The 26,110-nt window shown below is 45.0% G+C and overlaps 1 protein-coding gene and 1 long non-coding RNA gene across 2 annotated transcripts in view; one reads left to right on the forward strand and one right to left on the reverse strand.

The window, feature by feature from the left end:
• ANXA10 (annexin A10) overlaps positions 1–26,110 on the forward strand; it is a 31,549-nt gene that overhangs the window by 2,662 nt on the left and 2,777 nt on the right. The window contains exons 2-9 of the mRNA XM_072952447.1: positions 2,745–2,839; positions 12,751–12,864; positions 14,235–14,325; positions 15,444–15,523; positions 21,581–21,634; positions 21,720–21,813; positions 22,472–22,567; positions 24,405–24,463. Of these exons, the coding sequence (XP_072808548.1) occupies positions 2,745–2,839; positions 12,751–12,864; positions 14,235–14,325; positions 15,444–15,523; positions 21,581–21,634; positions 21,720–21,813; positions 22,472–22,567; positions 24,405–24,463 (683 nt within the window). The remainder of the gene's footprint in view (positions 1–2,744; positions 2,840–12,750; positions 12,865–14,234; positions 14,326–15,443; positions 15,524–21,580; positions 21,635–21,719; positions 21,814–22,471; positions 22,568–24,404; positions 24,464–26,110) is intronic.
• Positions 782–21,597, reverse strand: LOC140690571 (uncharacterized). Its single transcript, XR_012065876.1, has 10 exons — positions 20,999–21,597; positions 20,583–20,865; positions 18,406–19,139; positions 16,245–16,410; positions 14,125–14,317; positions 13,389–13,556; positions 10,246–10,345; positions 6,169–6,664; positions 4,656–4,775; positions 782–2,077 (listed from the first exon to the last, which is right to left on the reverse strand). It is a non-coding gene; the product is annotated as an uncharacterized lncRNA (long non-coding RNA).

The raw sequence follows: 26,110 nt of genomic DNA on the forward strand, positions 1-26,110 counted from the left end.
AAAATGAGAGGTTTTGACAAAACTCCTCTTAAGTTGTACAATTCACCAATGAGACGGGAAAGCATTGCCTCTCCGATGACCCCTCTGAGGGTACAGCCCCCTTTCCAGCTCCCACTGCGACAAGCTGCTTCCTCTGCGTACACTCAGGGGACAGCTGTGCTCATTTTGTCTCAGGTGACGTATATAATTTCCAGATCATCCCTGTGAGATTCTGGATAATGGAAACTGGTTTTAACCTACACGCCTAAATCAGGGCCAAACTGCATACAAATCAAAACCAATCTTTCTGAAACTCGCAGTGCTATTTAGACTAGATCCCCTCACCTTGTTCCTGACCTTTCGCGCAAGTATGATTTTAGCTGTGGGGTGCATGTAGATGTTCTTGATAAAAGTGGGGGGAAGTTCCCTTTTGTTTCCAGTTGCTGAATTTTCCTTTATTTCCCCTAGAAGCCATAGTTCAGCATTTACTAAGCCACGTTCACAGTGACTTTGCAGACGCCCACTGTGAGTAATAAGAACCAGCTGCACATCATAAACACCTACAAAAGTGCCATGTTTCACTGCACCAGGCTTTCCTGTTACATCATAAAATAAGAATTATCTAGAAACCTCATTGTCCTAATGCGATAGGACAAGAAAGAGAAAAAGATTCCATTATCCTAAAGAAGAAATCAAAATCATTGTATTTGCGGGGACATGATTATATACCTTAAAATCCAAGGTAGTCAAGTAAAAAATTATTAAAAGTCAAGAGAGTGCAATAATTTTTCTGGATACAAGATCAACATAAAATTCAGTATCATTTATTTTATGAAGCAATTATGTGTTAAGAAACAAAATAAAAATAACTAGAAATATCAATAGAAGTGCAAATATGAAGAATTTTAACAAAATAAAGTTTCTTGTCCTTTGCAAAAAGCTCTACAAATCTTGACTCTTTTAGAAAAGAAAAACACCTAAATAACTCAGCAGATACGTCACATTAGGGACAGAGAGACAATCTGTCTAAACTGACCCCTAAGTTTATGGTTATTTTAATTAAAATTTTTGAGCTCCACATGAAATTATTCTGAAATATCTCTAGAAGGATAAGTGAGCAAGAATTGCTATGAACTTTGAAAAATGAATTGTGACTCAGAAAGGCAGGTTGTGGATAATCTCAACAGAACAACAACAAACACCAGAAGACCCTATTAATTACGTAAGTGTGATGATGGCAGAAACGACAGTGGATGTAACTAAAAACCTTCTATTTATTACTAAAAAGACGTTCATTTGGGGCCGCCCCTCCTGCAGGTAACAGACCCGTCTAGAACCACTCGGGTCCTCTGGGTCCAGGGCTGACCTGGAGCCCAGGGCGCGGTGCCGTCTGTGCTCTCCACAGCGGCTGCCTTGCTTCTCACAAACCGTAAACCTCAGCCTTCGGAGCTGACTCTACGCCTCCCTCCCTCCGTTCTGCAGCTTCCAGACGGTTTCCCTCGGCTGCATAAACACCTGCCTGCTGGTTCTCATAGGCACGGTCATCTGTGTAGTTCCAAGTCCCCCGCTCTCTCTCTCTCGCTGGGCATTTCAGCACCTGAGTCTAAGCTTTCCTGTGACCCTACCACTCGTGTCCACGATGCCTTCAGTTTCCAAAAAAGAGAGTCTGCTTACCATCCTAGCCCTTCAACTCTGTCTCCTCATCTACACAAAACAGCTCCTTCTGTCAAAGAAAAACTGCGCCGCACAGAATTAAACAGGCAGGGAATGACTTAAAGACTTCGAGAGACTGAGCTCAACTCAGAAAACAGGAACAGTGTGAGCACTGGGTGAGCGAGGGGGCAAGTTCTGGAGGACGCTGGGGGTGTCGCTGGTCCGTGCTTGCTAACAGGTACTCAGGGGAGGGAGGGTCTGGCCCTGCGCAGAGCCCTGCGACAGGGGGTCTATCTTTATTGGCGATTATATTTCAAAGGAATTGACCCCAAGTCCTCAAGAAAGGCATTTTTGGGCTGTAAAACTGGCAGGTGGTTGAGAGAAGGTTTACATCTCAAAGGAGTAGAGAGAATTCACACTGCAAGGTTTCCAAAGTAAATGCTCCCTGAAAAAAAAAGAAAAGAAAAACAAAAAACAAACAAAACCCAAGAGCCTGTCACCAGGAAAGCCTGTCTGCATGGTGGCCGGGCCACGGGAAGCGCTGAGGACTTCCTGGTCAGTCGGCCACGACCACGGTTACAGCTAGGTTCACCTGGATCACTTGTGCACTCAGCGGGAGCCTCTGTTCTGGGAGAGGCACCCCCACCCTCAGGAGGGGCACACCCCCATCCTTTCACAGCCCCCATCCCTACTCTTCCTCCTCCTGGAGGGTGACCCACAGCAGGGATTTTTGTCTGCAAGTCCGCTCACTGAGTTGCATCCTTCCTGCTGTGAAGTGAGAAGGATGCTATGGCCACTGAGACACAAATCAGCGTGAAGCCCAGGGAAGCCTTAGTTGGTGGGGTGGGAGAGGTGGCTGCAGACAGGCCACATTCTTTCCCACCCTGTGTTTCTATTGGATCTTTTTAAAGGGGAAGTCTGTAGACACAAGGAGAGATGGGAGGAAGCTCAGTCCAGCAGGGGCTGCCCTGCAATTTGCCTTTCAGTCGGAACCGCTCCCTGCTTTACAGCATCACCGGGACTGCCCCCGTGCTGGTTCTGATCCCCAGAGGACGGGCTTTCCTGGCTACGGAGCAGCACCCCTACAACTTTCCTATTACGCTGTTTTCCAGACTGCGACAAGGACCTGCTGCTGGACATTCTGACGCAGCGCAGCGGCGCGCAGAGGCAGGTGATCGCCGAGGCCTACCAGGGCATGTGCGGCCGGGTAAGTGCCATGCCCCACCCGCTTCCAGGCGAACTCCTGGGAGCAGGTGGTGCCACCCTCTCAGCCTCAGATCGCAAAGATGTCCATGGCACCATGTGTCAGAAACAGCTCCAGTGCCCCTAGCCTGTTTTAGGGAACGTGGGAAAGTAGTGTACCCAAGTGTCTGCGTGTGATGCGTGGTCCACACTCAGAGATGCCACAGCCCTTTCTCAGAAGCCGTCCCGCTTCATAAAGTGACCGTTATGGCCTTGCACACCCCCAGCCGTCCAATTAGGCTAAAAAGGAGGATCTTTTCCTGCAGTTTCCCTCAGGTCCTCACCTCAACCACCGCGACCTCTCCACCAGCTTTCCTTCTCCCACACACAGTTCAAAGAATCAGGGTGAAAACAGTTCCTGGCAATAAAACAATCCTGAGTGCTTTAAAGTCCTTTAAACAAACCTGAGTTCACACCCCAATTTCAAACCATCCAAGATTCTCTTTTGACATGCACTTAAACCACAGATTCAGAACAAAGACTCTCTAGGCCAAAACGACTGGAAACAGCAATCAATTTGTCAACCAAGCATTAGGACAAAACACTGTCAGAAAACGTTCTCTACAGCGTTGGTCTCACTGACACTTACACTATCTCTAAACCTCTGAGCGACCACAACACCCGAAATAAACGCAGCCCTCTGCTCCAGAGCGAACTGCTAACCACAGGCCCCACTGCTGGAGAGACGAGCTGACCTCAGCCAGAGCAGGAAGCCGGGGCGCTTTTTCCTCCACATAACGTAACACTGCTATGTCTTCTCACATCCCTAAGGCACCAGCGCTGGTTTTCTTTCGAAAGAGAACGTAAAACTATCAATGTAGCAACACTAGCTGTCTAATTCTGTTTTACTGTGCATACTGCTCTGAGAGGTCATTTTCAGTACTCTTTTTAACCCAAAGGATTACATACACCTGGGCTTTTTATAAATTAGGTTAACTCAGGTTAAAGCTTTACTTTATCAGTCTCCATAAAATTACCCTAAAACAGACGAAGACAATTTCGACACTAGGGAATGTGACATCCAGGACACAATGGACCCTCCAGGGAAGCGGCCTTCATCACACGCTAGGGTCTGGGAGGTGGTCATTCCCCCCTTGCGGGTAACCCGGGCCTGGGAGAAGCCTGGGGTGTTCGGTGGTACCAAGTAGGGGTCCCTGTCCTCTGAAACATCCCTCCTCCCCAACTCAGTCCACGTGGTGCCCAGATTGACGCAGAAAATCCCATCCCAGGCTGCAGCCCCAGTCCCTGCCTTTCGGGTATCCTGATCCCCGCACAGAACCCAGATGAGTCCAAATCCGAAGGCCCATGTCCCCACTTTAATCCCCGAGTGTTAATCTGGATTCCCCTCACAGACACCCGCCTGTGCACGAGTGAAACCCACATGCCCTGTGTGCCCCCAGTCCCCGGTCCATCTCCACTGTGCACCTCCAGCCCCGCACCACTTCCCGCCCCATCCGCCGCCTCCCAGGGGAAGGGGTGCCTGGTAGTTCTGCCAACTCACCGCTGACACCCAGAGTCTGCACAGTGCTCTGCGGTCTTCAGGGCCGGACCTGCACACACAGGCCACCCCGATGCACGCCCCCTGCACCATGGCCCCCGATGCTCACCTGCTACTCCGCATCCTCTCCCGCTGCCCCCTCTTCTCCCGCTGCCCACTCCTCTCCTGACTCCCTGTGGACCTATCACCCCCCTCACCGCCACCCTGGGCAGGTCCACTCAGGGGCACCCGCCCCGTAACCATGCTGACCTCCCTCCCTGCCAGGTGTGTGGGTTTATCTTACCTCCTGCTCCTAGACCAGCACCTCCTGGAAGATCAGGACCAGGTTACCCGCTGCAGTCTGTCCAGAGTCCAGCCATGGTCTCACACAGAGAGGCACTGCATTTATAGAATTCTACTCTGCCTTAAAAAAAAAAAAGGAAAAAAATCCCTTTATTATCCACTTCATAGTTAAAATGAATATTCACAAATAGCCCAAATTTCCCTTTTCCCTCACTCCCTGCCCAGGCCACTCCCAGGTCATCCTGCCTGACTCCTGAGGGCTCCTTTACCGCCCCACTGCTCATGTTCAGTTATTCCTTCCACCTGGATAAGGTGTAGCTTCTGCTGCCCTTCCCTGTGTGTGGGAGCCTGCAGATTCCCTGCAGGTTGGTCACTGAGATCTTTCTCTCTTATGAACACGAACAGTCAAGATGAGACGGCATTATTTTCTATACTGCTGAGTAAGGGACAATTCCCAGCACGCGCCACAAATATGTTATTTGATAGTTTACGTGAGTGAAGAGTTGCTGAATCCCACCAGCAGCCTCCCTGAACTGAAGCTGGACTTGTCCCTAGACTCAGGGGAAAGCCCTCGGACCACCTGGGACCGACACACTGACCAGGGGAAGGAACGAGGTGGTGCAGACCTCCCAGCCCAGCAGGACGGGCTGTGGAGGGACTGTCGTACCCCTGCGCGGGGGATCAGGCTGACTCCTGGTCAGTGCTGGTGGGGCGCAGACTCACACTGAAGCAACCCGTCTTCTCAGCTCCCATCTGGGCAGGCACGACCAGCTCAGAGCCACCCCAGCAGCTGCCGCTCATCAAGCCCTGGGTGCTGGCTACGTGATGGAGTGTCGAGGCCCATGTGCCCCAAATCCCACAGCCTGAGGCCATCTGACCCTGAATCACGTCTTCCCAGCATCCCCTCAGCATGGGCCGCTGTACAGTGAGCAGCCCCAGGCTGACCCGGGCAGTGCCCGCTCTGCTGACCCCTCATGACCGGCCAGGCTTGGTTCTGGGTCAGCTCTGGGGGGCTGGATCCAACTGCCCTGTTCAAGATGTCACCTGCCCAGGGCTCCTTCCAGGACCCGCTCCCCCTGCTTCTCTCCCTGACACCACTGCCGTCTCACAGCTCACATGATTCACTCACAGATGATAACCATGACTCAATCCCACACCTCCTCCATAACTCAGACCCCACAGGGGAGGGGTCTGTTCACTCACAGTCCCAGCACTCACAACTGGGGTGGGCACAGGGCTGGGTGTGGCAGGCTGAACTGTCCCCCAGAATGTACATGTTACCACGCTAACCCCCAGTGGGACTGTGTTTGGAGGTGGGCCTTGATGGAGGTGATTAAAATTCAATGAGATCACAAGAGGGTGCCCTGATCCAGTAGGACCAGGGTCCTGCTAAGAATAGGATGAGAGCTCAGGGTGGGGAGGGGGGTATTTACAGAGGAGATCACGTGAGGACACAGGCAGGGGCGGCCTCTTTACCCGGAAGAGATACCTCACTAGGAACCACCTGCCAGTACCTGATCTCGGGCTCTTGGTTCCAGGCTGTGAGAAACCACGCTTCTGTTGTTCAGATCCCAGTCAGTCTGGGTGCTCTGGTCGGCGGTGCTCTGTGGTTGGTGATATTTTCTGATCCATGGTGCTCTGAGGTCCGTGGTGTTCTGCAGTCAGTGATGCTCTGTGGTTGGCAGTGCTTTGTGGTCGGTGGTGCTCTCTGGTCAGTGTTCTGTGGTCAGCGGTGCTCTGTGGTCGGTGGTGCTCTGTGGTTGGTGGTATTTTCTGATCCGTGGTGCTCTGAGGTCTGTGGTGTTCTCCAGTTGGTGGTGCTCTGTGGTCTGCAGTGCTCTGTGCTCCGTGGTGCTCTCTGGTCGGTGGTGCTGTCTGATTGGTGTTCTGTGGTCAGCAGTGCTCTGTGGTTGACGGTGCTCTCTGGTCGGTGGTGCTCTCTGGCCGGCAATGCTCTGTGGTTGGCGGTGCTCTGTGACAGGGGCCCAGCAGATCGACTTGGCCGGTACTCTGTAAAGAGATGTGAACATCGAGAAGTTCAAGTTCACTCTTCATACATTTTGTTCTCATAACACTTTTTTTTCCTATTATCTATCAGCTTCATGGTTAAAATTCGTGACCTTGAAACACGAGCACATCTAGGAGACGCAGGCTAGGAACCGCCTTACCTAGTGAGACGTGGAACTGCCATGTCACTAGCACCAGGAAAAGATTTTCTCTTCTCTTCAGTCCTTACTTGTTTTGAAGTGAGGGGGTGGATGGTGTGTTCATGTCAACAGCTGAAATTAACTATAGTTTATCACAGGTTGATTTTATAAGCATGGATTAAATAATGTAAAATGGTAGAATTACCTACCTTACCTTTCAAATGTAAAATGACTTAAATATACTCCTTTGGGTGAAACTGGGAACTTAACCACCAGGAAAAATAATTTATAATTTCAAAAAGACTTTCTATTGAATCACGCAAAGTTTTATAACTTCAGAAAGCCCCTGTGTCTGTTTGTTACAGCTTGAACAATTGTTTCTCCTTGAAATAACATATACAATCTATACCGGGGACAGAGGTAAGGAAGAGAAAGGAAATCAATTACTGCTGAAGCCAGGGCTCACCAGGCTTCAAACCCCTCTCTAAACCACTCCCATCTGCAATAACTAATGGTTCCCATTTCCCTTAAATCCTTATAATGCTTCTTAGGTTTTGACTAATCTTACGAAAGTCAATGAAATCTCCTTGTGGGACTTCTGAGCGCGTCAGTCCTAAAGTACCAACACGCCTAGGAAGTGGCTGATTAGAGAATTACTTTATTCATTTGTTTGTAAAATTATCATGTCCCCAGCACCAGTAACAGATGAATGATAGTAACAGTGTAATACACAGCATCTTTTCATAAATTTTTTTTACATTTCATTTTCTTCTTCTTTGAAAATAACCCTTTATATTCTTTGTGTACTTTTCTTTCAGTACCTTGTCATTCACTTATTGATTTGTAGGGTTCTTTTTTAATATAATTTAGACATTAACCATTTCTTGCATACAGAGTGAAAATGTTTTCTCCAAATAATGGGTTCATTTCATACTACGCTGTACCATCAGCGTCAGGAGCCGTGAAGGATGTGAGCCTTTGATACACTTACAAGACAGCTAAGATGACAGTGGTTCTTGTGGAAAGCAGGAGACTCCGGGGCAAAGACAAGACAGCCTACCACTCAGTGACAGGGGCAGCCAGAGAATCAGAGCTTTTGCACCTGTTTCCCAAGCCTCAACTCCACAGGTGGATGCAGAGATGACTGGATGACCTGCACGTGCAGTGGGTGGCCCTGCAGCAGAGAATCACAAGGTTGAAAACGTGACACAGACCATGGGCAGAGGGTAGTGCCCATGTGGAGGACCAGCCCTGCCTCTGACACTAGTCACTGGACAGACGTCCTGGGAAACATGCTGTTGGCGCCTCGCTCTGCATCACCTTCAGAAACGTGAGACCCACACAAAGTGTCTCCCAACATCAACCCTCATCCTGTGCCCCCTTCACTCCTGACAATCTTTCTTCTATGACTGCACCAATCCCTAAGCCCCTCCAAGTATTCCGACCCACAAAAGTTGAGGCCAAATCCATCAAATTGGCTCACACAGCATTGAATAGTCGAAGGACTCCAACAGTGACAGGGAAGTCAGTTTGCAGTACTCACTCCCCCAGGCCCCGCCCAGTGAGATGAGCAAATACCAAACCATCAGGGCTTGTCCTAGAAAGCTGGTGGATCTTCTCTCCTAAGACTAAAATGAGGAATTACATTGATTTTTCAAGTGTAAACTGCTTGCATTCCTGCGATAAATCCTCCTTGGTCATTATGTGCCATTCTTTTTAACAAATTTTACATATTGATGGATTTGATTTACAGATATTTGAAGATATATATATACATATATATATGTATAGGCATATAGGCATCTGTGTTCACAAGGGACATCCACATGCAATTTTCTTTGCTTGTGAAGTTTTTTTTTTTCCTTTTTTTTGGTGTCAGGACAATGCTAGCCACATAAAAAAAATGGAGAAGTCTTTCATCTGCTATCTTCTACAAGATTGTGTGTAGCGTTGACTTTACTTCTGCTTTACATGTTTCATAGATTTTATCAAGTGATTCCATCTGGGTCTAGAGGTTAAAGAGGGTAGGTTAATTATGAATTCAATTTTTAAAATTAACATAAAGAAATTGAGATTGAGTTTGAAATTCTGCTTGAGTTTACTTCTCGATTGCTAATTTGCATCTGTCATGGAATCGAGCCATTCCAGCTGGAGTTTCAGACACGGCAGCACACGTGCTCCCTTTGAGGTCTGCAGGAGCTGTGTGTGTCATGTTCGTGTCCAGTATTACTATTTTGTGCTCTCTCTCTTTTTTCTCATCAGTCTGATTAGAATTTTGTTAACATTACTCATCTTCTCAGAAAATCAGGTTTTGATCAATTTTCTATTTCACTGATTTCTGATCATACCACCCTCATTTCCTTCTTATACTGGGATTTAATTTACTCTTCTTATTCTAGTTTTTTGAGGTGGAAGATCATACCATTGATTTTTATGTTTCTTTTCTAATATACATATTTAAACTAAAATGTATCTTCAAGCAATGTTGTAGCTGCATCTCACAACAAATTTTGACACTTGTATTTTCACCCTCATTAAATTAAAAGTATTTTTTAAATTCCTTGTGATTTATTCTTTGAGATTTGAATCATACAGAAGTGCATTTTTAAATTTCCAAATATTTGGGATTCATCCGATGTATTTTTATGATTAGTTTGAAGTTAGTTTTGTTGTAGTAAAAGGATAAATTCACAGAGAGGTGCATGACATGCCTTAATGAAGAAAATGTCTCAGTCACGTGCTGTTCCAACTCTGCAAGGTCCTCACTGTTGGCAAGAATGTCAATGCGTGTCTAGCCAGAGAGAGAGATTTTGAGGAATTAGTCGTAGATTTTGGAGACTGACAAGCCCAGATCCACAAGTAGGCCAGCAGTTTGGAGACTCAGAGAGGTTCCAAGGGCCATCTGCTGGCAGAATTCTGGAGGGAAAGTTTTTGCCTAATAAAGTCTTCAGCTGTTTGGATGAGGCCCACCTATATTGGGGAGGGTAGTTTGCTTTACTCAGGGTTAATCATCCAAAAAAAATACCTTCACAGAAATATTTAGAAGAATGTTTGACCAAGTGTCTGGGTACTTGAGCCAGCCGTTGACACAGAAATTAACCATCATGAATAGCTTCTGAATGCCCATCACAAGACTGCATGTCCTTCCTTGTCCGACCACGTCCCAAGTACCTAATCCTCTGTCCTTTCTGGTCTCTTATCTGAATCCTTCTAACCCTCTTGAACTACTGCTTTCAGATATTATACTGCAAAAAATGGCATTCAAATCCTTAGAAAGCACTGGCTCATGTTTTTACTGAGGTTACGCCTGGGTCTATGAGATGGGAATCCTGAAAACATAGATCTTGTGTTGTTTTCCTTCAGCACTCACCACCAGGTCTGGGAAACAGCAGAATATCTGTTGAATCATTGCCACCTTGCGTCCAAAAAGAGGTACTGACTCACCTGTGCAGGAGAACGTAGCTCAAGGGTCCGTGTCTGCTTTATTGGTGCAATTGCCCCAAGCCCGGAAGAGCCTCTGTCTTGTCATAGCAGCTCCAGGGCTCTGTGGTAAAGGAAGCAGGAATGGTCAGTGGTGAATGAGGAGGGAAGTAACTGGAACACGAGCTCCAGAAAGAGGAGACCATGTGCTTCCTGTACACACTGGATGCATCTGCACGACTCTGGACATCTATTAACCGCTCATTAAATGAACTACATTGACCTGGCAAAAATTCCAGATTCTCTGTGTCACCAGCTGCCACTTCATGGATGAATGCTTGCATCTGCTAAAAAAGAAAACCCACAGTCTAGGAAAGGCGCTGTCAGATGATACTAAATGAAACGAAAATTGGGACTATTTTGTTTTTACTGGCATCTTTCACTTGAATTACATTACGGAACCACTTCAGAAATAAAACATTGCATATTTTTAAGCAAAACTGAGTATACTCCAGTCTCTTCAGCAAATGGTGTTGGGAAAACTGGACAGCAGCATGTAGAACAATGAAGCTAGAACACTCCCTTACACCATACACAAAAATAAACTCAAAATGGATCAAAGACTTAAATATAAGACAAGATGCAATAAACCTCCTAGAGGAAAATATTGGCAAAATATTATCTGATATACATCTCAAAAATGTTCTCCTAGAACAGTCTACTCAAGCAATAGAAATAAAAGCAAGAATAAACAAATGGGACCTAATGAAACTTACAAGCTTCTGCACAGCAAAGGAAACCATAAGTAAAACAAAAAGACAACCTATGGAATGGGAGAAAATTTTTGCAAATGAAACCAACAAAGGCTTAATCTCCAGAATATATAAGCAGCTCATACAACTTAATAAGAAAAAATAAACAACCCAATCCAAAAATGGGCAGAAGACCTAAACAAGCAATTCTCCAAGGAAGACATACAAATGATCAATAGGCACATGAAAAAATGCTCACCATCACTAATTATCAGAGAAATGCAAATCAGAACTACAATGAGGTATCACCTCACACCAGTCAGAATGGCTGTCATTCAAAAATCCACAAATGACAAATGCTGGAGAGGTTGTGGAGAAAACGGAACCCTCCTACACTGCTGGTGGGAATGCAGTTTGGTGCTGTGGAAAACAGTATGGAGATTCCTCAAAAGACTAGGAATAGACTACCGTATGACCCAGGAATCCCGCTCCTGGGCATATATCCGGAAGGAACCCTACTTCAGGATGACACCTGCACCCCAATATTCATAGCAGCATTATTTACAATAACCAAGACATGGAAACAGCCTAAATGTCCATCAACAGATGACTGGATAAAGAAGAGGTGGTATATTTATACAATGGACTACTACTCAGCCATAAAAACCGACAACATAACGCCATTTGCAGCAACATGGATGCTCCTGGAGAATGTCATTCTAAGTGAAGTAAGCCAGAAAGAGAAAGAAAAATACCATATGAGATCACTCATATGTGGAATCTAAAAAAAAAAAAAAAGCATAAATACGAAACAGAAATAGACTCACAGACATAGAATACAAACTTGTGGTTGCCAAGGGGGCAGGGGGTGAGAAGAGATAGACTGGGATTTCAAAATTGTAGAATAGATAAACAAGATTATACTGTATAACACAGGGAAATATATACAAGATCTTATGGTAGCTCACAGAGAAAAAAATGTGACAATGAATATATATACATATGTTCATGTAAAACTGAAAAATTGTGTTCTACACTGGAATTTGACACATTGTAAAATGATTATAAATCAATAAAAATGTTAAAAAAGAGTGTACTCTATACATCTGACGAGAAATGGTAAATTTTAAACATCATTCAGATACCTCTGTAACCCTACAAAAACTAAATTTAGCATGTTTAGCCTGCTTTTATATGTGTATTTCAAGGACTAAAATCCAGCATGCTTCTTTTTCTTTTTAGGTGTTTAACTTTCAGTATTTTCACTAAATGCATTAATGTGACTCTTTGAAGAAAGTTCTAAGATGACTTAATTCACTTATAGAAGCTTTTTGGCAGCAGTGTAGCCAGGAAGTCTTTGCTAAAAGCACTGCCACAATGATAAAATAAAATAAGATGCATATTTTCTTTGAGGACTAATGCTTCATTAATTCCACACAAGGAAACTAAGAATTCCCAACTCAAATGCTTTCAGGGTTTAACTTTTATTTATTTTCACAATGAGAGCAGAAGAGGGCCTGGGATGGGATTGTGGAAATTAGTTCTATGTCTGTATGACTAGAGTCCATACAGATGACGTCTCATGCAGAGATGTGAGCAAATCTCACATCCATTCTCTTGTGTGATCCACGTGTACATGTGTGAACAAAACCAGACTTGCTGCTGTGCAAAATGACACAGAAAAGGAAATCCTACCAGAAAACTTTGTGCAATTAGCCCATTTCTCTTGCAAAATTGGTAAGTGATGTAATGAAAGTATTCGTTTTTCTCTCCACAGGATCTGCTTGGTGACCTGAAGGAGAAGCTTTCAGGTCACTTCAAGGACGTCATGGTCGGCCTCATGTACCCCCCACCGTCCTATGATGCCCACGAGCTCTGGCACGCCATGAAGGTAGAGGTTGGATGCAAAAATACACCTGCAACAGGTGCAGGCCGATGTCTCAGTAGAGTGGGACCTGCCCTGTGACGGTGCTACCTGTGATCACGGAGGGGAGGGGAGATCTGAGCAAAGAAGAAATGAAGAAAATGCTGGGGGTGAGGGTGGTTGTCAGGAAAGGGGCCTCCAGGGTCCAGGGTGGGAACTGCTGGTTCTCCTGCTGCACAAACTCAGACCCACTCTGGGCTCCCAGAAGGAAAGAGCAGGTAAGCTTCCTTATTTATTATTATTTATGCAGATCTGTCTCCCCAGGAGGGCTTCATACACAAGGGGAGAAATGTTGTCAGTCATGTGAATCTCTTCACATCATTGCACACACACTGGGCTCATTAAGGACTGAGCTGGTAATAGAGTCAGAGACAAAGTACACGTGACATCTCTGTTTATCTCTGCCACCCTAAGATGGCACCCTTTACAAAAACTACTGCTCAAAGGTAACAAAATTTTACTTCTGAAGGATTAGAATAATTCTTTCTTACCAGAAATTCATTTCCATGAAATAAATGGACTGCAGATTTGTTAGAGATTTGTTGGCGAGGGCTGAGGGACAAGAGGCTTTTTCCATCTTTCCAAACGCTGACATTAAACACCTGCAGAGCTGTTGAAATCGTTCCACTGCGTTGTCTGCCAATGACCAGATTACCAGTCTGTGAACAACGTGTGACAAGAAAAGGGAAAGGCAAAAAATTTAGGGAACCTGGATTCTGGCCATCACAGTTGTGGATCAGAGTTGGCATTGTATACAAGTCAAATGAATGTCAACTCATCATTTTTTTAAGTTGCATACGTCAATCCCTACATCTTGTAAAATTATGTGACTAAAAACTAGAAGAAAGTCATGTTACTGTTTAGATGAAACTTTAATTTTACCAGTGTCTCATCGAATGGTAAGGATTTCTGAAGCTTTCTGAAAAAGCTCTATTGTTTTTAAAATCACTATCAGAGAAGAGTATGTGCCTATGGCAGGAAGAACCGTAGAAACTTCCCGGTCCAAATATGTAGGCAAATGGTATGAAATTCCACAGCTGGGGAGAGGCAGGGAGAGGTCTCTGAACCATCCCTGGGAAATCAGGAGACCCAAAATCAAATTCCAGCTTTTCCAAGAACTGATATCCTGGCAGGAAAAAAATCAGTAAGTCAGTGTCATGAGCATTGTTTAAACATCTTTTCCCACATTATTTAGAAATATTTATAGATGAATATTTGTGTTAATACTTTTTCCTCCGCCTTCTCTCAGAACACCAGGGGTGCGGTACCCCTTCACTGCTGGGGGCACCGTCACCCCCAGCCCAGATGCCATGACGCTCCTCTTGCTGTCTTCCTAGGGCGCAGGCACGGAGGAGAACTGCCTCATTGATATACTGGCTTCAAGAACAAACGGAGAAATCTTCCAGATGCGAGAAGCCTACTATATGCGTAAGGAAATACACGTGTTCATATGTTTTATCCACAGATAAACTTTGTATTTTTCAAATAACACACAAAATATCCCAGTTTATGTATTTTAAAGAACTTTCTAAGACATGTGTGTGTGAAATATGGTCACTAAGTAAAGCGGATGATTAGGGGACTCAAGTGAAACCACTGCCTAGACAGGCAAGTTAAGGGAACTTTCCAGGAAAGGACTTACAGGTTTCTAGGTGGTGTGTGTTTCACTAGGACAGCAAGTGCCCAGCACAACGGCTGAGGGACAGCTTATCTCTTACCCCAGAGGGACCAGGTCCACAGACAGAATGAAGCCAAGTGTGGTGCTGGCTCAGCAAATTCCACAAAGATGGGCAGCAACTTCCCTTCAGGTAAACCTTACAGTGACTGTGCCCTGCCTCAAAATCAGACTTTTAACAGCTGGAAAGTAGAAAGGTTAACTATTTCCATTTTCAAAAAAGGTTTAATCCCTTAAGCTCCACTGCATCGTACGTGACCACTGAATATCAAGAAAACATTCCAGACAATCAGCTCAACTGAACTCAAACAAAAACAAGACTTTCCCAAGGAGAGTAAAGGACCCTTCACGGAAACTGTTCAGATGACACTAAGACTTGGGAAAGTGCAGGGCTGAGCAGCAGTCCAAGGAAAAGAATGCATAATTTTGAATTTTAACAATTACAGAATGTCAAATGATTCTCAAGGTTTTTCCATTTTGGAATAAAGACAGAATTTTTTTAAAGAAAAGAGACCAGGGCCTGTGTTACCCTGTGTCAGATTTCTTGGATGGACTGTTTTTTGTTTTCATTTCCTTGTCTCTCATTACAGTTTTTGGGTTTTTATGTGTGTAGTGGAGGTAATTAGGTTTATTTATGTATTTACTGGGGATTGAACCCAGGACCTCACTCATGTTAAGCATGTGCTCCACCACTTGAGCTATACCGTCCCCTCAGGAACCACTGACAGTAAAAGACAAGGGAATGTCAGCAGATTGGCTTTATCTCCTCACTCTGCTCTCACAATGGGGACGCAGCACTGACTTATTCCGGCGCACTGGGATGTGGGTCTGTAATAAATCATCCCTTCAACATGGCCGTTTTCTTCCCCAGAATACAGCAGTGACCTTCAAGAGGACATTTACTCAGAGACATCAGGACACTTCAGAGACACGCTCGTGAACTTGGTCCAGGTAGGAAATTCCAGAATTTACACCAATTTTGCACCATTTAAAAATAGATATACTTCTTTTTCACAACATAGGGCAGAAAACTCCACTTTACTTCAGTTCAACAGTAAATCCCATACACTAACAATTACTGAATGCCAGCTACATTCAAGGCAGAAACGAGGGCTGAATACAGACAAGCAAATATAAGACACCATCTCTGCTATCAAAACAATCTGCTATCAGTAAAATGATTACAATTCTAGACAAGCACATAAATCACTATATAGCAAAAGGGAGTTAAGACTTAAAACATTACAGCTGCAGTTGGCAGAGTGAGAGAAGTATATCTAAGGCCCCAGGCCCCCGGACCCCAGGATCCCAGATCCCAGGATCCCAGGCCCCAGGCCCCCGGACCCCAGATTCCAAACCCCAGGACCCTGGGATTCCGGGACCCTGGGATTCCGGGACCCCAGGACCCCAGACCTCAGGACCCTGGACCCGCAGACCCCAGGACCCTGGGACCCCAGACCCCAGGACCCCAGACCCCCAGACTGCAGCCGAGCGGTCAGAGTCACAGATGAAAGTATGAGACACGGGAAGCCAGGAGCCTCCCTTATGGCTTTACCTTAAGAGAATCTAATTTATTAAAGATAAAAACTAGCTTTCCCTTCTTATGGTATCTTTATTGCTACCATTCCATTCTTCTCTTTGAATTTGCATTAATCAGGTCAACCTGATGCACCTTCAGTATCTTCGGAAGTGATGGAGGAAATGGGGAGAGCACTTGGCAGGAGGAGGGGTCTGAGTTTTGGTGAGGAAAGCTGCAACAGCCCTCTGTCGTCACTCAGACGGTCTGACTGGCCGTCTTCCCGCAGGGAGAGCAGTGGATGGAATTCTTGATGCACCAGCTAAAGTTATAGAACAAAAGAAAACAAGGGAACATTCAGGTCAGGAAAAAATACAGAAAATTTCAGAGGAAAGCCAACAGCCCCATTACAATTCCATGTGCTGCATCTTAATATCAAACAAGTTTTTATTTCCTTGGTATCTAAACAGTAACTTATTTCAATTGATTGAAGAAAATGTAAGTTTTCTAATAGAACAAAAAGCGTATTTTGCGAGGACTAGTTTCCATTCCACTGGGACAACATCACAGTCCAGCTTCCCCTTCTACCGAATTCGGCTTCATTTCTCCCCCCACCTAGGTGCAATACGCCTGCTGGTCTCCATCTCAGAGTCAGCCTCCCCAGGGAGCCCAGGGCTGCCCCTCCCTGCGCAGCTCAGGCAGGCTGCATGGCTCCCAACATCCCAGGTCTGCTGGAGGAGAGGCTACGGTGAAATCAGCCTGGTACAGTCACCTCCGCCCCACTGGGTTCCACTCCCCTCTCCTTCTATTTGGTAAAAAGCCAATGATCAGCACGCAAAGAGCCTCTCAGAATCCCTGCACCTCTTTAACGCTGAGCTACAAACCACCTAAAACTAACTGACATCTAGAATCAGGATCACAGTGTATTTTCACACAGCAGACATTCTTATATTTTAGGGAAAAACATAGCTCTGAAAATTAAACATAAGAGAAAATAAATCACAAGGAGAAAAAAATCCATGAACATTATTTTCCCCTGATGTAATAGAGCAATCAGCCTTACAACTGCAGTTCCTTTTTCCTGAAATTAGACCATAATGCTTTACTTTTGATAGATTGTATATGGGAAGGTGTGTATTTGTATAGATGTCATCTGTATAGACATACATTATTTTAAAATAATACACAACAACTTATTTTATCACTGGATTTTACCTAATTTGGATCATGACTTTACAGGATAAAGTAGTACTTAAGTTCAATTTCTAGAGTTGTGTGTTAAGTATGTGCATGTTTGTGCATGTGTGTGTTTAACCTGAAACAGCTTTTCAGTGCCGTGAAGCTGTCCTTTCAACATAGAACACCAGAAATGAGGGTGAATAGAGACCTAGACTTTATAAGGAGCCAAGGAAATTAATAAAGTTTACTTAAAGATCATGTATTTATAAGATTCCACAGCATATTTCCCTTAAAACATAAAACACACTTTATGAGTATAAAATAGTACATATTTCACAGAAATTATTTAACCCATAAAAGAAAATGGAAGTAAACTTATAAGGACATATCTTAGTATAATCTCCTTTGATAATAATCTTTTTTGAAGATCAGAAGTTCCATATAATGCTTGGTACAATGTATAATTTCTCATAGATATTAAATATTTTGAAGATTTCCCACTGACTTCTGACTTCTACATTAATGGCTCTTCATTTTAGAACTGCTGGTTTAGGATCTGGATCAGTGAATTTAGAAGACTGCAAAAAGACGTAAAGTGAATTAGGGAACTGAAGAAGTCCATCACTTCTCCAGACTACTACCTGTGGTGTGCACCATTTCAGAGAATCTGTCTAGAAATCTCAAAAAAAGGAAGTGGAATTCCTTACTACAGGGTTGTGAAACTTTAGAGTTGATGGTTCCAATCAGATAACTGAGGGCACTGTGCTGCCAGGCACCCAAGTCTACCCTCTCTTTGGGATCCTTCTTCTCTCTGCCCTAGTCCCTCCCTATAGATAGATGACGACTCGGTGATAGGTAACAGATGATACATGACAGATAGAAAGATAGAAGATAGACAGACAGAAAATAGGTAGGTAGGTAGGTAGATAGATACACAGATAGATGTAGACAGATACTCTGTAAAACAAACAGGTATATGTCCTTAAATCTTTTCCTCTTGGCTCTGTCATATGTCACTTGTATGTCCTTGGGTTTATCATTCAGCTTTCTCGAGATTCCAGAGATTTACTCTGTAAATTCAGGGATGTGGACCATTTCTCTGTTGGTCCCCCCCCCCCCAGTACATAGTTATACTCACATCCTCCTCCTCCTCCCTCTGCATCTTCTTTCAGAATCAAAGGAAAGACTGTCCCCAGCTTTCTTCTTTTTGTCATCATGAACGTTCAGACACACCTCTTTTTGTGAATTCACAGAGGCTGAGGGGATTGGAAGCTTTAGGGTATTTATGAAATGTGAAGCATTTAAATTAGTCATATTTTCCAGGAAAGAGGAGGTTTTACTTAATCTATAAAGTGTTTTCCAACAGAGCTATTTCTAATGAGAAAATGAGTGAACTGGAATGCATTCTTGGAAACTAAGGCCCGCGGTCAAACCACACTTCCTGTGGGCTTTTATTCAACCAGATTCACAGGAGATCACATTGTCTGTCCACTAAGGAGAAGTCTGTCACTTAGAGATTAATTAATCCGTGGGTGCAGACCACACTAGGGATGACAAGTGCTCTCACAGAAACGACGGAGACTGTCCCCGCCTGGCTGTCAGGAGTCTCCCTCTGACCGTCCTAGATTTAGGCAGTGAGGCCTCGGAGTGTCACAGCCTTCTGTCTGTCCACCCGCAGGGGTCATCCGTAGTCACTTTATCTGCTCCACGTGGTTTCAGATGCATCTTAATTCCATTAATTATTCCATTCACATTTTCATTTTGCCCCAGACACAAACTCTCATCTGTGCCATTTCTCCGGAATTCACATCAGTTACACAGACCATGCCGCTGTCTTAGGGTTTTCACATGATGGGATCAGCCTGACTCTGCCTTGGTGGAAAAAACAAAATCACAAGTTAACTGATTCACATTTTTTTTTCAATCTACTGGTCAGCTCCAATTGCTTTTGGCAATTAACAGCACAAAAAAGTAGAGATGGGCAGTATTTCACGTTAAACATCCAAAAAGCTTATCTTTCCCCAAAATTTCAGATACACAGAACTGCAGAAAATTCTTAAATATCTCACAAACTCTGCAGGGGTACGTGTTGACTGAGCTACATCGTTTGATTGGAAATCACTAAAAATTCAATGATCCAGAAATCTTCCTGTTTCTACTAACTCATCTTTAAAGTTAGGACCTAAAACTTACATCTAAACTTATCATCTGAAAATTCCTTCTTTAACTTTCCTTCATTTAGTTTTGATTCAGTGGGCGTTTATCCAAAGCTGACAACATGCCAAAGGCAGTTCTGGATGACTGGGAGTCAGCAGAAGAGACAACGGCCCCAGTCTTAAGAAGCCTGCATTCTAGCGGGGGGACATGAACAACTGAGGAGGAATCTAGTAAAGGTGCATGGCAGAGAACGCTACAGGGTGACGCAGGGTACGGCAGGGCAGGCGCGGGGTCAGGAGGTCTTGGTCTGGGCCTTATGGGTCGGTTACAATGGCGCACAGGCTGCTCAGGACAAATCCCACTGAGAAGAGACTTCAGCAGAGATGTGATTAAGCAGTGAGTCAGTAAATGAGCAGGTGTGGCAGGGCCTTCCAGCCAAGGGATGAGCTAGAGAAAAAGTGCAAGGCGAGGGGCCAGCGGCTGGGCCCGTGGGGGCCCACGCTCAGTATAGGTAGATGAGGGCGGGAGAATAGCTGATGGTGGAATTACGTCGAATCTGCAGCCATCATGAGGACCTGGCTATCACGCTGCGTGAGCTGGGGAGCAAGGTCATTACTGGGCTTTGGGGAAAGGTGTGACGTGAGCTGATGCTTTAAAATATTCGCAGGAGATGCCGCAATGAGAAAAACTAGAGAGGAGGGTGGCTGCAGTAGGCCATGTGGGGGCTGAATCAGCAGGAAAGCCACTAGAATGTCCACTGGGCCCCAAAGGCCAGCCCTGGTGGTGACAGGAAGCGTCTCCAGGTCGTGGGCAGCAGGGGTAAAAAAAGCCTTCATAGTTAATCCAATACGGAAACTCAAACCAATACAATCACTGGAACAATCAGCATGAGAACATGTCCAATCTCATTTATGCGCCTGCTGTGCTGAATTGTCAGTGTGTGTGTGTGTGTGTATGTGTGTGTGTGTGTTTTATGAGATGTCTTGGCCACAGAAGAGTGACAGTGTCATCAGAGTATCAAGATACTTTCTACACCCTTGCTCATCCTGGCCATGGAATGACAACCGTGTTGGCTGCCAAATGTGCAGCTGGTTAATTTGTAGTCCTTTATCCGCCTCCATTTGGTCAGAACCAAGTAACCTTGTGGTCTGGCCTCACCTGTGGACTCACTGGAGCTGAAGAACCCCCCTAACATCCAGCTGTGTCTCCCACATAATTCTAGCCAACATGGTCCATCACATAGCCCTCAGTTGCTGGACCGGTCTGCCCGCTGTGGTCAGGAACAACTCCGTCTGTCAAGCTCCCCACCAGCTGCTCAGCCAGCAGCCTCGTTACCCCATCAGTCTTGGCCGTGCGTGCTGCTTCTGGCTGAGATGACTCAGGAGGGCAGCATCAGCGCTCCCTCGGCCAGTCTTGCTGTGTCACAGCTCATTTCCAGAGTCTGAAAAGACAACAGGAGGAGGGACCACTGTGCTCTTAGGGTTCTTTCAACAAATTTGTTTTTAAAAAGCATTTCCTCCAGCTCTTGACCCAAAAGGAAGGCTAAATGAACTGTCTGATCATGTCTCTCTCACCTCTTTCTCCCAGCTTTGTCCTCACGCCTCAGGGGCCTGACGGTCCTGCATGAGCGAGCCCTCCTTCTCTCCTCTTTGAAATGACATCTCTTAAGTCAACTTGGCCATGTTGGTCCTTCATGTGATAAAGAAGCAGGAATGAAATAAATGTAAAAAACACTGTCGCCCCCTAAAATCTGGATTTTATGATTATTTCACTGTTGCATGTATCTGATGTTACAAGTCAGAGGGGGAATATTAACCCACACTTTCTCCCTGCACTCTCTCTAACCACGTTAAACCCTGTCTCTCCCACCTGGCCAGGCAGTGAACGGTACAGCACAGGGAGCTGGAAAAGTAAACAACCTGTCACTGCCTTTAAAAGATGACCTGGGCTGCAAAGAAAAAATAAAACCCAAAGTACCCTCACTTTTTAAAGACCTATATTTCATGAAGTGTTCAAGAAACACAAGCTAACCTGACTGCTGATGGAACCTTCTTGGGAACTTTCAGGGTGTTTGCTTTAAAGGATTCTGCCCCGATAGTCCCACGTGGTTGTCAACTAGAGACTCTCACAGAGGGAACCCTGTGCTTGTTTCACAGGGAACCAGGGAGGAAGGATATGCCGACCCAGCCGTGGCTGCCCAGGACGCCGTGGTAAACAGAACCCGCTCTCCGAGTGACTGCCAGACCTCATCCAGCGGGGCAGCAGGACGCCACCTCACGCTGTGCGCCCTTCCAGGTGCTGTGGGAGGCCTGTCAGCAGAGGACCGGGGAGCACAAGACGCTGCTGCAAGTGATTCTGTGCACCAAGAGCTACCAACAGCTGTGGCTGGGTAACTGCCTCGTTCCCTTTCAACTGCCCCCTGAGTATAGCATAACAAGCGAGTAGGTAATGGGGAAAAAAGGGGGTTCTACATACAAACAGAGGAAAGCCAGTCATCTCAGAGGTGCTTGCTCTGAGTTGTGTTTATACACACATGCCTCATCTAATAGCACTGCTAAGGAATGAAGCCTCCCTGTAACTGTATTTCTCCAATAATTGATTTATACAACCCCTAAACACTAAACCGTCTGAAGCCATTTCTGCTTTTGATGGAGAGCAACTCCCCTGTGTCAGCTATTTCCCCACTGGCCGTGCTGTACGTTGTCTTGGGAAGAACACGGCAAACACAGCGCCACCAGCCCTAAAAGCCATGTCATGATTGCCGAGGTCGCGGTTTACACGAAGCTGCCTTATTGGTCTTATAGGTGCTTTGTCTGACTTTCCCCAAGCTGCTGTACCTTTCTGTTTCCCTTATGTTTAAAAATACTGTGTTTTCCTCTACTCTATATCACACACAAAAAAGTCTGCAGAAATTTTTAAAAGATGACCTACTCCAACCCAACCCCCCCATACCTTACCTGCCGTACCGTGTATGAACAATTTAATCAAGGTTTGTATTTTAAATTCATATTACTTATAACATCTCCTTTGATATCAATATGTTGAAGTTTTCCAGGAATTTCAAAATATTTCTGGGCAAGACATAGTAGATGCTATAAATGAATGTTATGACGGCTACTTTCAAGAGCTGCTGGTGGCAATTGGTAAGTAGTAATTTATTTGGCAGAACACACATTGATTAGCGCTGACTGAATTAGAGATGCAAGCATAAGCTCTTGATTGAGTCACTCAAAACTCCCCTGAATTTAATTATTTAGAAGGGATGTTAACTCTGTAGAGGAACAAATACATCAACTACACTCAACTGGGAGGCTGATAAATTTCCTGAACTAATGCCCTTTAACAACTGGTCCAACTTTCATACTAGGAAACCTAGAATTCTCAGGTCATTGGGATCTCAAACCTTTAAATTCATTTATATCTACCACCTTCCATTCTCCTGTCAAAGAGCAGATACATGCTAACAATACGGCTTCCTTTTCTCCAAGACAAAAAGAGTTTTTGGTCACCAACTCCAATAAACTTGCCTGCAGGGGTGAGTCCTACCATAAAAAACTTACTGCGTTGTTACTCAGCAGTGATTTCAGCAGGCTATTGTGAGAAAGGCAAACCTCCCATCCTTCCTAATTGGGAAGAGGGACCCTCCAAAGCGGGGAAGGCAGGGGCTGCGGTCCACAAATCCAGTGCCAAGCTCTGCCTCATGCTGGGACTGACCGCACGCCTTGCGGGGGCTGCGGACTCAGGCTCTTTGTGCCGTCTCCCCAGAGTAGCCTTCACTTCGCCCGGATTAAAAACACTCATGTATTTTTTGCATACATGAATATTGCGGCTTTCCATTCTTTAAACAGCATGGACAGATGTGGGCAGGGGGCAAGACGAGAGTACCTGTCCTTTAGCTCCTGAAGGAGTTCTAACCCAGGGTTCCATAAAAGAGGGTTTGGTGGTCTCTGTGAACTCCCTAAAATAATGTACAAAACTAGTTGGCAGCCAAGATACGAGGAGAACCCACACCATCTGACCCTCGAGACAGCCCCTTCCGTGCAGACCAGGGCCACGGACAGGGCAGTGGGCACGAGAGAGGAGAGGTGGACGTCAGAAATACCAGAGCACTTCCACCCGCTTGCTCACTTGTTCATTCAGGAAACGTTTCCCACGGACCTGCTGTTTGGGTCACTGAAATGGAACAGGGGAAACAACGACAAACACGGGGACCAGTCCATGTCCTCAGGGGGCCTCAAGGTGCCTTTGGGGCTCAGGCCACCTACAGATCCCACCCCCAGACATGGTCCCACCTCCTCCGTCATCCTCTGCACTGCAGGGACATCACTGTCGTGATGATTGTGTTCTGCCTGGAAGTTCCAGCCTCACAAACATTACTCACTAACTCATGTACTTACTCAATAAACACTGAATGTCCACAGTCACCAACTAACCCCATCAACCCTCGACTGGGCTCGAGCCGTCCTAATGCCGTGGTGGTTGGATTAGATGACTTCTGACATGGGCCATGCAGTTTCTCCTTGGGAGACCTCAGGTCTACTCACAAGTCCACAAGGGACTAAAAACACTGGGAAGACACACATTTGCCCGGGACTAAGACACACATTGAAGCCCAAGATAATCTATGATAGTGGTGGTAACCTGGTCTCTTTGAAGCTCCTTTTAGTTTTCAGAGGAAGAGGACACCTTCACTGGGCTGCAGAAAGGAGCTGAGAGTTCCGAGAGGCAGAGCTGGACCGTGAAGACCTGAGCGAATCCTTACAATGTGGTTGCTTTGTATTTTGATACGAGTTAGGCTCTTACCACTCTTCTAAGTGTGGACATTTTGATTCAATGTACAGTAAGGGCTCCCACGAACAACTCACAGAATACCACTCCTCCAGGATTGTAACCAGAAAAAAAAGTGTCCTGTATCTCAGATTTTGAAGAAAACAGGTACTGGCACTCTCCGACTTTCTTCTTCTCTCTGATTTTTCTTAGTTCTCTGTGTCCGAGACAAACCAGCCTATTTTGCATACAGACTATACAGTGCAATCCACGTAAGTACGACCCACGTATTTTAAACAGTTCTCCAGAAGTCGTGTCTACTTTCTCAAAGGACTAGTTTTACTTTAGTCATTTAAATGGGGACTCCCATGTTTGAACTTGGGTGCAAATATATTAATTCTAAAGAAAATACGCTCAAGTGAAAAAATGACACCCATCAAATAAAAATAATGGTCTGCTTTCTGTACCCAATAGAGGTACCACAGAAGTGTGCTTCCTCAGGGACTGTCTCCCTCACCTGCTTTAGCGTTTCTTAGCATCTGAAGGCACTCAGAACCAAACACTTCTATAGCTCTCCAAAGACCCCACCTCATACTCAGGCAATTTTGAAACACATGGTCTCCAGAAGAAACTGTCAAAAAGTTACAGATTCTCAGTAAGAAGTAGCTACCTTCCTCAAGTTGAAAAACACAAAATATGAGCAGTTATTTTTAAAGTGTTATTTTTAAAAAATACTTAAAAAGCGACAGCTGGACAGCAGTAAACTCTAAGCTATTCTTGTAATTAAGTGAGACCGTTTCTAGTTTTGGGTGATAAGTCAATCACACATCCTTTGGTGCCTGAGACCAGCATGCCTCTCCCATAATGTGCAGCCAACATACTTAGAGAAAGAGAAGGTCTGATGAAAATCATCAAACATGTCACAGCCTTGAAAACTCAGTGAGAATCATTAAAAACAATTCAGGAGGACTGTCATTATATTAGAGTGCTTTATGCTCGAAGTAATTTTTAAAAACAACTTCTTAGAGAGCCACCAGGCTTGGATAACAAGCTAATTGTCAAGAATATTATATATATATATATATATATATATTTTTTTTAAATTGATGTACAAGTAGTTTTTAAAATTTATGTACAAGTATTTTTGACTTATGGGCAAGAATCTGTCCTCAGAACAGAGGAAGAAGATCAGTGCTCACAGTCCTCTGCTTCTTCTTATTCTGTTTCCAAGGGAAAAGCTGATTTGATTAAATGCATTATTTAAAAGTGTACTGGGCAAGGTGGTTGGAGGACTTCAACCATTTCCTTGTCCAGCAACAGAGTAAAGCTTCACTCATGAAAGACCTTTGGAAAATAATCACATAACCAATTATGCCCACAGTGAGGGCCACTTACCCTGGTAATAGATAAAAACTGTCCTCCTGCTGCGCATCAACGCAGAAAGGCAGGTCTGTGTTCTCCCAAATGGTCTGAAGGTACAGAGGCCTGTGTGCCCCAGGAATCAAAGTGTCCACGTACCAGGACCAAGTATCAGTCGAGGGCTCTTTGCCAGCCCTGACCAAAGACAATCTCTGTTTTCCTCTAGTGCACTCTTAGTGAATGATACACAACTTAAATACGGACACTTGGTGAGATCATTCATTTTAGTCACTTCCAATTATGGAAAGTTTGTTAGGTCTACACCCAAACATTCAGACATCAAAACTTAGCTTATGACAAATTAACCCATTTACGAAACAGAAACAGACTCAGAGGCATAGAGAACAAACTTACGGTTATCGGGGGAAGGGGGTGGGAAGGGGTAAATTAGGAGCTTGGGATCAGCAGACACTAACTACTATATATAAAATAGACAAACAACAAGGTCCTACTGTTTAGCACAAGGAGCTATATTCAATACCTTGTAACAACCTACAATG

Source organism: Vicugna pacos, chromosome 31 (assembly GCF_048564905.1).
Source record: "Vicugna pacos chromosome 31, VicPac4, whole genome shotgun sequence".
NCBI classification, from domain to species: Eukaryota; Metazoa; Chordata; class Mammalia; order Artiodactyla; family Camelidae; genus Vicugna; species Vicugna pacos.